We start from the raw sequence: 9,085 nt of genomic DNA on the forward strand, positions 1-9,085 counted from the left end.
GTGTGTGTGTGTGTGTGTGTGTGTGTGTGTGTGTGTGTGTCTGTGTCTGTGTGTGTTTGTTACCTAGCTCCAGGTGGTGCATTGTCTGTAGTCTGTTCCTCTCCGACAGCACATCTTCTTTCGCCTGTCTCTCTAACGCCTGTAGAGCCTTGGCGTGACTGTGTCTCTCCTCTCCTAGAGACTGGGTTTGGGGCTCCTTCAAAACAACACACATGCTGTCCTTTTACAATAGCACTTTATTAAGTGACACAGATACATACACATACTCATAGGATAACATTGCAATGCCTCTTTTCTGCAGGGCTATCATCAAAGCTGCTGAATTATTCATCACAGATAAAACCTAGGAAAGATAGTACATATGATTTTAGTACCTGCAACAAATTCCTCAGTTTCCTGTTTATCTCCTTGGTGTCTTGGACCTCTTTCCTCAGCCTTTCAATTTCGGGGTTGCCGTGGCAATCATCTTCCGGGCACTCCTTTTTCTCCACCTGCATTGGTGAGAAAATTGTGACCCAAGAATTTTTTAAGGCTCTGTGTATAGTAATTCTCCTGAGATTTTTTGTTTTATTTGGTTAAGAATTTGCACTCAGATGAGATTTTGTAAAATAAATAAATAAAACACAGACTTCATTGTGCAAGCAAAACCGGCTTATGGTACTAATTAAAAGAGTACTCAAACGATTTATTATTGCACTTCCATTACGTTGGGGAACGGTCAAATCAATGCAACTGAAATATACAGAATTTTAGTATCTAGTATGACGCAAGCTCCAAAACACAGGATCCTACATAATGCAGCAAAAATTAGAGATGCACCGATTACAAGTTTCTAGGCCGATTCTGAATTCTGATTTTTGATTGAGTTTGGCCTGCTGATACCGATTTTACCCAATTACGATTTTTTTTGAACCACTTTACTTTTTATAGAACATTTTACATTTTGCATAGAACATTTTTTAACAGATAATTGATCACTATAAAATGTTACTATATAAATTACTCCCAATGTGGGAAGTTCACACACATTAAAAAGCAATGTTATGGAAGAACCATTTCCTTCTTTTCGTATCAAATATCTAACAAAAAAAAGTGATATAAACTAAACTACCTTGTGTCTGAAAAAAGGTAATGCATTTTTACAACAGGCCATCTTTAAGCAGTGATTGTTAGAGTGCATGTCGGAGAATAGCACAGACACACGCGTCACACGGCAGAAATTAAAAGAGAAGAAAAAAGACACTTGCTGTCTGAGGGATAACTGGCCGGTGGAGATTGTATGTGTGCGTCCTTGAGAACTTATGTTCTTATGTAACTTATGTTGTCAGTTCACAGTTAGCTAGTTTTTTTATTTTGTGTTCTTCACCTGTTAGCTAGGTTGCACGTGGCTGTTGATTTGATATAATCGCGATTGTTGAACACCCTTGCTCACGTGTGTATTTTACGTGCATTACTTACATGCTCCACTGCATTAAGACAATGCCTTTGAAATAAATCATAAAATAAATCAATGAGGCAATAAATACATACATAATTAAATAAATGTAAATATTGATATAAAAATGAATCAAGCTAGTTAGATAAATACAATAAAAAGGTTTTACTTTGAATTATTTTATGGTACTTTTGGTCCACTTTATTTATTTCAAGAGACTTTTTATTTCATAAATCCACATTTATTTATTTCCCTCTTTATTTATTTCCAATTCTTACATGCAAATTAGGGGCTATCCTCACATTCAGAACACAGCCGTGGGCAAAAAAAAAAAGGCTGGCGAAGTGAGAGTGCACAAAGACAGGTAGCTCATGGGGCTAATTTTATGTAAGGTTTTTGCCTGTTATGTTTAATTTATTGGGCAATAAAGACAGATTTTTGTTAAAAAAATGTTTTTTGAACATCAATGACATTCAAAACAGTGATAACTGAAACAGATATACAACACACCATGTGTGTGTATAAACACATATGTATTGCAAACAGACCTAAGTACTACACAGATAACATCTGCCTGTGCACCACCAAAGTGAACATAAAATATATGAATATATAAATGTATATGACACTGTTGTCAAAACCAACACATTTGACAGAGAGACAGCATCTTGGAAGTTTGTGATCAATACTGTATGGTGATGTAACCAAGTGGTGTCGCATTTCATAGGGCTATGTTTTAACCCCTACCCCTTACCCCTTGGTTTCAAGGGCCAAGGGGTAGGGGTGAGATGCATAAATGGGATTCAGCCTAATAGTGCTGCCCCTGCACGCGTACGCTGCCCGGCTGCTGCCCCTGTCCGTGGATGCTTACGCTGCATGACCGCTGCCGTTGCCCCTGCCGCTGTTATGGAAGGTGATCCACAAAAGCCTATATGGTTGGAACAATAAGATGTCGGAGCATAGGTGTTAATTTTTCGAAACAAAGGGACGTCGGACTAGTGGACTAGGACCAAAGGGAATTTTTATTTGTTTATCATTTGTTATTTGTTATTGAGAGGTCGGAACAATGGAGCGTTGGAGAAAGGGACAGTCCCTATGTCAACCCGCAGTGGACACAGACCGACCGGCAACTCGCAGTGCTCTGTCAGGTCAGCGGTGGTTGGTGGTCTAGTTACCCCAGAATAGGTGACTGTGTGCTGGGTAGAGCCCACGGCAGTGTTCTGAATGTGAGGGATAGCCACGCCCCCTGATTTGCATATAAGATTTGGAAATATATAGAGAAGGAAATCAATAAATGTGGCATTAGGTCTCTTGTAATAAATAAACCTGGAGAGATAAAATAAAATTACCATAAAATAATTTAAAGTCAAACCTTTGGTCCAAGGTGACCAGATTTCTCAGACAAAATCCAGGGACATTTTCAGCTCAGAAGCTTACATACCTCCAAATCACGTCATGTTTTTATTTTTGTAAAACTAAAAAACTAGAGCTGTTCGCATTAGGGGCTGAGCCCCCCTAAAGGTCTGATCCTAGAATCACCCCTGCTGCTACTTCATACTTGTACTCCACTACACCTCAGAGGGGAATGTTGTAATGTTTACTGAACTACATTTATTTGACAGCATTTGCTTTATTGCTTCAGGCTTGTTCCTGCAACAGCTCACTGAGTATCGGATACAATGAAAACTATTGAGGAAATATTTTCCTTTGACAGTGATGCAGTATTAAACGAGATCGCTGCAGTTGGCAGCAGAGACAACATGTGTCTGACAACATTATGGAAAGGATTTCTAAGGAGGTCGACCTTTCTGTTAAAGATTAAGATCCTTTTTTAAAACATAAAAGTAAGCAAAATTGCGTTCGCTAAACCCACCAGACTCCATGTAAATAATCAGTACTTTTAACATCGTAAAATATGGCATTCTAAAACATCTCTGAGCCCTGACCAGCGCTGGCTCTGGCTGTCTTGAGCCTGCGCGTATAGGGGCTACGTTTGGTCAATGTTTTCTTTCTTTCATTCTAATTTCGGATCTGTCAGTCAAAGTGAAAATCGGTGACAGATCAAGCCGGGGATAGGTCACCAAACCCGGGACGTCTGGTCACCCTAGCCAAAGCTCAGACACCCATGTGACATCATTGGGGTTATTTTCTCAGACTCAGAACCACAGATCATTATACAACTGCCTTCGCAGGCAACACCATATTTTTCTGTACTGCACATTGCTGCAGATCTTGTTTTTAACCTGTGTGGTTAAGTTTCTGTTTTAGCTACAGAGTGAGACATCTTACTTCTTTACTACCTTTGTTGGGAGTCGCACATGCGCAATAGCTAGGTAAGGATCATATCAGCTAGAAAACTCTGTGTCCAACTTTGGTCAGTACAAGGCAGGATTAGCTGGGAGACTTCTTCTAAACGAGGGCATACTTGTGGAATACCTGCAGAACAGGGACATGGAAGTAATTCTTTTGTAGATTATGGTGAACGAGTGTGTGTTGTAGCAGTGTTTTGCCATTGAGAACGAGCTAGCATGCTATCCCTAGCATGTTACGGTTAGCCACCTCGTCTCAGCTAGTTACGTAGAAAGCCGTGCAGATTTTGAACAGCTTATCCGGGGGCTGAATGCAGAGGACATTCAGAAACCGTATCTCACTCAAAACAGCATAGATAGCTTTTTTTTCCAAGTTTGTGTGTGTGTGGAAGCACCAGAGACACAAAAGAACACCCCGTTTTTCCATAAATGGGCACTTTAAGAGAAGTGTCTTTCAATGCTAATCTGAACTAGATTTAGACCTCAGGTTAACCGCTAACATCTCCATCTATCTTTTTTAGAAATTCAAGAAAATTATAAACAACACAGTAAAAAGCTATTCAGTCTGATTATGAAGCTTCAATTAGATGCTTTTGATAGAGAAAATCAGCATGCCTGAAGGTAAGGAGAACAAGAATCACGAATGGTTACGAGTAGTTTGTGTAGTAGACTCACCTGTGACTGTAACTCGCTCAGTTCACTCTGCAGTTCAGATATCTGGGTCTGCATCTCCTGCTCTCTGTTCTGCCATCTCTGTTCGCTCTCAGCAACGGCGGCATTCATCTCTATTCTGAACTCTGCTCTGAGACGATCCTCACACTCTGCCCTGGAAGCATGCCCCGGAACGAGAAGTAAGGTGGTGAGTCAACCTACATGCACATGTACAATTCATTTCTTCTTGCTACACTGTATACTTGTTATATAGTGTCTTTTGCTTCTAAGGATTACTTTAAAAGACGATTATTATTTTAAGTTTCAGGTTTTGTAATAACCACATTATTTCATAAATGTCCATATAAGTGCAAATGTGTTTTTTTGGTCATATTATAAGATTTGGAAAGTCCTTGATCTAGTTCTGGAGAAGAAACCTGCATATCTCCAGTTTACAGGTGTTGTGAATGTGTGCCTTTTTCACAGAAAAGACCCCACAACAGGAAAGTCATGTTTTATTTAAAGCTACGTTGTGTAAGATTTTCTCCCATCTAGCACTGAGATCATATATCGCTCACACCTCTCTCTCTCGCCACGTAGAGCAGTCTCTTGCTCTTTTTTATTTCCGTTTACTTTTCTGTGCGAAGAAAAAGACTCCTGTTCCTGAAATTTGGATTTTGAAAACTTGTGGGCTTCCGTGTTTCCTTTTTCAATGCGTTCTTCTAAAAATAGTACCCCTTATTGTTAGAAGAACATCTTATTGTAGTAAGTAATGGCTTTTTCATTGATTAAAAAGAAGATATGTACAATCACGGTATGAGACAGGAGTCACAGGACAGGATTAATTGTTTTTTTGAAAACTATTATGGCTATAATACTATAATGTTTATTTGGATTGTGATATTGATTTGATTTTCATTGATGTACTGACACTGTTGTTCGTATCACTATGCATCATTTTTATTGCTGCAGCTAATTTCTTGGCATGTTCTGTTCTGGTAAAACACATTACCCGTCAATAAAGCTCATTCAAATTAAATGGATGATTAGGACGTGAGAGAGGAAAAGATTGCTGCAGGTTGTTCTGAGCCACAATTTGAATGATTGACATTTCAGCTTTGATCTTCTGTAGTGATCAGGGGACAGCAGAGGGGAGATCACTAGCAGAGTGGAGGTTTTGTAATGTAGACCTAAGCAGTTCTGGCAAGTTGGGTGTTTATTCTGCTACCTGATTCGGTCTTCAGTGTGCCGCTGGCTCTGGTCTAGAAGACTTCTCTCCGTGTTTAATCGGCTCTGTTCCAGGACTTTCTCCTCCAGCCGGTGTTTGTCAGCTCGCAGGGACGCTATCTCTCTCTGCTGCCTGTCCCGCTGCCTCTCTGCCTCCTCCTGCATCCGAGCCAGTCGACTCCGAGTCTGATGGAGCTCTTTCTCCAGACGGGAGCCCTGCGGTTCACATGAGGCTGCAGCTTCAGGAGCTATCTTTTCTTTCTTGTCTTGCTGTTGGATTGCCGACTGCAGCCTACAAATCTGAGAGCACAGGTACGTCTCACTTTCACTTCATATATTACAACCAATTTTCTGGCAAAAAACACACATTCAACGAGTGTAGTTTGACCTCTGACCTCAGTGGTGGCATCTTTCAGTTGTGTCCTCAGCTCCTCCCTTTCCCTCTCCAGCTGGCTGCGTAGCTCCTCAGCAGTCCTCCTTTCTTCATCCAAACGCGCACACACCTTCCAAGAAAATTCATCCTCAATAAACATTATTACATAAAAAATGTATCTTCTTTTTAGCACTTTAACCCAATCATAGTATCATCTCCTTACTCCTAAGCCTAATTAATAATTATTCATGATTAAAAAAAGGCCAAAGGGTAGACAATTATGTAGTAAAATGTCATTATGTTTTTACATTTAGGAGTTTTTTTCTTTTTTCATGAAACATACTCTTTAAGACCAGCACTTCCCAACCAGGGGGTGGGGACCCCGAAAGGAGTCGCAAGATGATTGATGGGAGAGTAGATCAGACCAAAAACATTTATGCTACACAATTTGCTTTGATTTTTCAGAAATGTTTTCTGTTCTTTTGTTTTTTTTAAATTAGAAATTACTTCACAATCATACCTCTTTATCCCCTCTAAAAACAAAAACAAAATCACTTCTTTTTTTACGCGGTCGTAAGCCTATGAGCAGCGGTGGAACGTAACTAAGTATATTTACTTAAGTACTGTGATCAAGTACAAATTTGAGGTACTTAAATCTTCTCTTTTCATGCCCATTTCTACTTCAACTCCGCAACATTTCAGAGAAAGATATTGTCCTTTTTACTCCATCACCTTAATCTGACAGCTTTCGGCTATTTACAACAAATTATGATTATTGTACAGAAAACACTTGTAGTTAATAAAATAGAATGTTTTGTTATGAATTTAGCTACCCAACAATATGTAGGCCTACAATTCCAGCTAAAATGATTAGCCAATTAAACATTTAGTTCATTGACAGAACGGTTTGGATTGTTTTAAAATGGCAGTGAGTACATTTTCCTGATGTTTCTAACATACTTTTACTTTAGTAATATTTTCGATACAGGACTTACTTTAGTAAAAGTATTTTTACATTGTGGTATTAGTACTTTTATTTAAGTAAAGGATCTGTCATAGGCACGGTGGCCATGCCTATGACATACAGTATATCTACAAAATATTGGGCTAAGTCACTCCTGATAAGGGTTGACTGTGTAAAAGAGCAAAACCTAGTTATTGCAATATCCTGATTTCTTAAATCCTTAATCTTATAAACTTCATCAGGTTTAACAATTAAGTTACTAAGGAGTTTTTCATGAGCAAATTTGCATCACACAGATGCAGGGATTGTAGTCTTACTATAGCTTTGTGACACCATGAAAGAAAAAACTATTTTTTCAAAACGGTTTGTCTTTGTTTCCAAAATAATTAAACCCAAATATAATATAATTACTAAGCCTGTAGGAGCTGGCTGCCACAGCTGAACAGCAGGCAATTTTTTAAAATTCCAACATAAGTGCACATTATGTGTCCTCCTTTACTAAGCAGCCTGTCCTCTTACTGTCAGTCCAAATGCTTTGATGAAAAAAAGATGGAAGAACCCCCCCCCCCCCCCCCCCCCCCCCCCCCCCCCCCCATTGTGCTGACCTCTTGGTTGGTCTTCCTCTCTGAATTTAGAGCTTCTTGGACGTTGTGAAGTTCAGCCGCATGCCTCCTCATCACCTCCTCTATCGCCTTACGCACCTGCTCCTTCAACCGTTTCCTGTCCTCCTCAGCCTTCTCCACCAATCTTTTCTTTTCCTCTTCCAGCTTGTGCTCCACATTGGCTCTCTCCACCTCAACCTGTTCAATGTTCTTGTCTAACTGCGAGTGAACGCGAACCCTTTCGACCTCCAGTTCCATCCTCTGCCGGTCGACCTCTTCCTCCTTTTCTCTCTTCAGACGTTCTTTCATCCCTTCCACTTCTTCCCTCTCCTCCTCTCTCTCTCTGCGCAGTCTGTTTATGTCCTTCTCAAACCTTTCCTTTTCTTGTTCTCTTTCCTTCTGTATGTTTTCTCTCTCTTTTTCTATCTCCTTCTGCAGTTTGTCCCTCTCATCATCGGCATGTTTTTGGATGCGACGCAGCTCCTCTGTCTGGGCTCTGACCATCTCAGAACGCAGACTGGACAGGGCCTCAGCATGCTATGAACACATACAATACATGTTCAATGACCACTTTATTGGGTACACCTGTACAATGTAACGAAATTCAATAGCTCTTCATTGTGTGTGTGTGTGTGTTTTACCTGGCGTATCTGCCGAGCGTGGTCGCTGTTTCTGCCACTGCTCTGCAGTTCCAGCTCTCTGTTCCTGCTCTGCAGACGGCTCACCTGGCTCCTCAGTTCCTCCACTTCAGCACAGACACACACCTCACACCCTCCGCGGTTCAGCAGCTCCTCTGATACACGCACACACACAGAGAACACATGCCAAATCAACACCAAAAAACACTCAAGTGTGCACGAGCGTGTATTGATTGATTATGCATTATAGAAGCAGAATGGACTTGCAATACTGTTTGAGGAAGCTCCTGAAACAGAAATTATTCTCATGCAATGAATAAAATTTAGGCCATTTTTGCTGACTGGGTATGATGACACTTTGATGAAACTGTTTGCCTTTATGGCGGATGAATAATGTGCTTTTGTTGCATTTTCTGTGTAATGGCCTGAGGTGAAAACTTAATTAACGCTGAGTCAGCATGAATAATAGAAATGCACTGAGCTCCGGCAGACAGGTAAGGAGACGTGTGGACACAGACTGCAGACTACCTGCTCTGCTCTGCAGCTCGTCTTCCTGCAGCAGTAGCCTCTCCTTAGCAACTGCAAGCTCCTCCTCCGCCCGTTTAGCTACGCCTTCTGCCTCGGACACACGCCTCCGATCCAGATCCAGCTCCTCTTCCAGGTCCTGGATTGAGGCATAAAGGCCGGGGAGGTGGGGGGGTTGCGCCAGGTCAAGTAAGGAGGGTGATGCAGAGGAGTATTGTGGATTGACAAAGAGCACAAGGGAATAGACAAGAAAAAAAGAAGACAGATAAGGGAGAGAGAGAGAAGCCGACAGCAACTTTGACACAGATAAGAAGAAAGGAGAGAAAGAGCTCAAGTAAGAGAGACTTGGAAGGGGGGGGGG

The 9,085-nt window shown here is 40.9% G+C and overlaps 1 protein-coding gene across 2 annotated transcripts in view; it reads right to left on the minus strand.

Annotated features, from left to right (window-relative positions):
- fam184b (family with sequence similarity 184 member B) overlaps nucleotides 1-9,085 on the minus strand; it is a 24,074-nt gene that overhangs the window by 6,486 nt on the left and 8,503 nt on the right. For both annotated transcript variants that reach the window (XM_034858039.1, XM_034858030.1), the window contains exons 4-11: nucleotides 8,728-8,863; nucleotides 8,203-8,354; nucleotides 7,565-8,098; nucleotides 6,018-6,125; nucleotides 5,624-5,922; nucleotides 4,420-4,570; nucleotides 375-491; nucleotides 64-196 (exon numbers count right to left, since the gene is read on the minus strand). In XM_034858039.1, the coding sequence (XP_034713930.1) occupies nucleotides 64-196; nucleotides 375-491; nucleotides 4,420-4,570; nucleotides 5,624-5,922; nucleotides 6,018-6,125; nucleotides 7,565-8,098; nucleotides 8,203-8,354; nucleotides 8,728-8,863 (1,630 nt within the window). The remainder of the gene's footprint in view (nucleotides 1-63; nucleotides 197-374; nucleotides 492-4,419; nucleotides 4,571-5,623; nucleotides 5,923-6,017; nucleotides 6,126-7,564; nucleotides 8,099-8,202; nucleotides 8,355-8,727; nucleotides 8,864-9,085) is intronic.

The sequence above is a fragment of the Etheostoma cragini genome, chromosome 2 (genome assembly GCF_013103735.1).
Source record: "Etheostoma cragini isolate CJK2018 chromosome 2, CSU_Ecrag_1.0, whole genome shotgun sequence".
NCBI lineage: Eukaryota > Metazoa > Chordata > Actinopteri > Perciformes > Percidae > Etheostoma > Etheostoma cragini.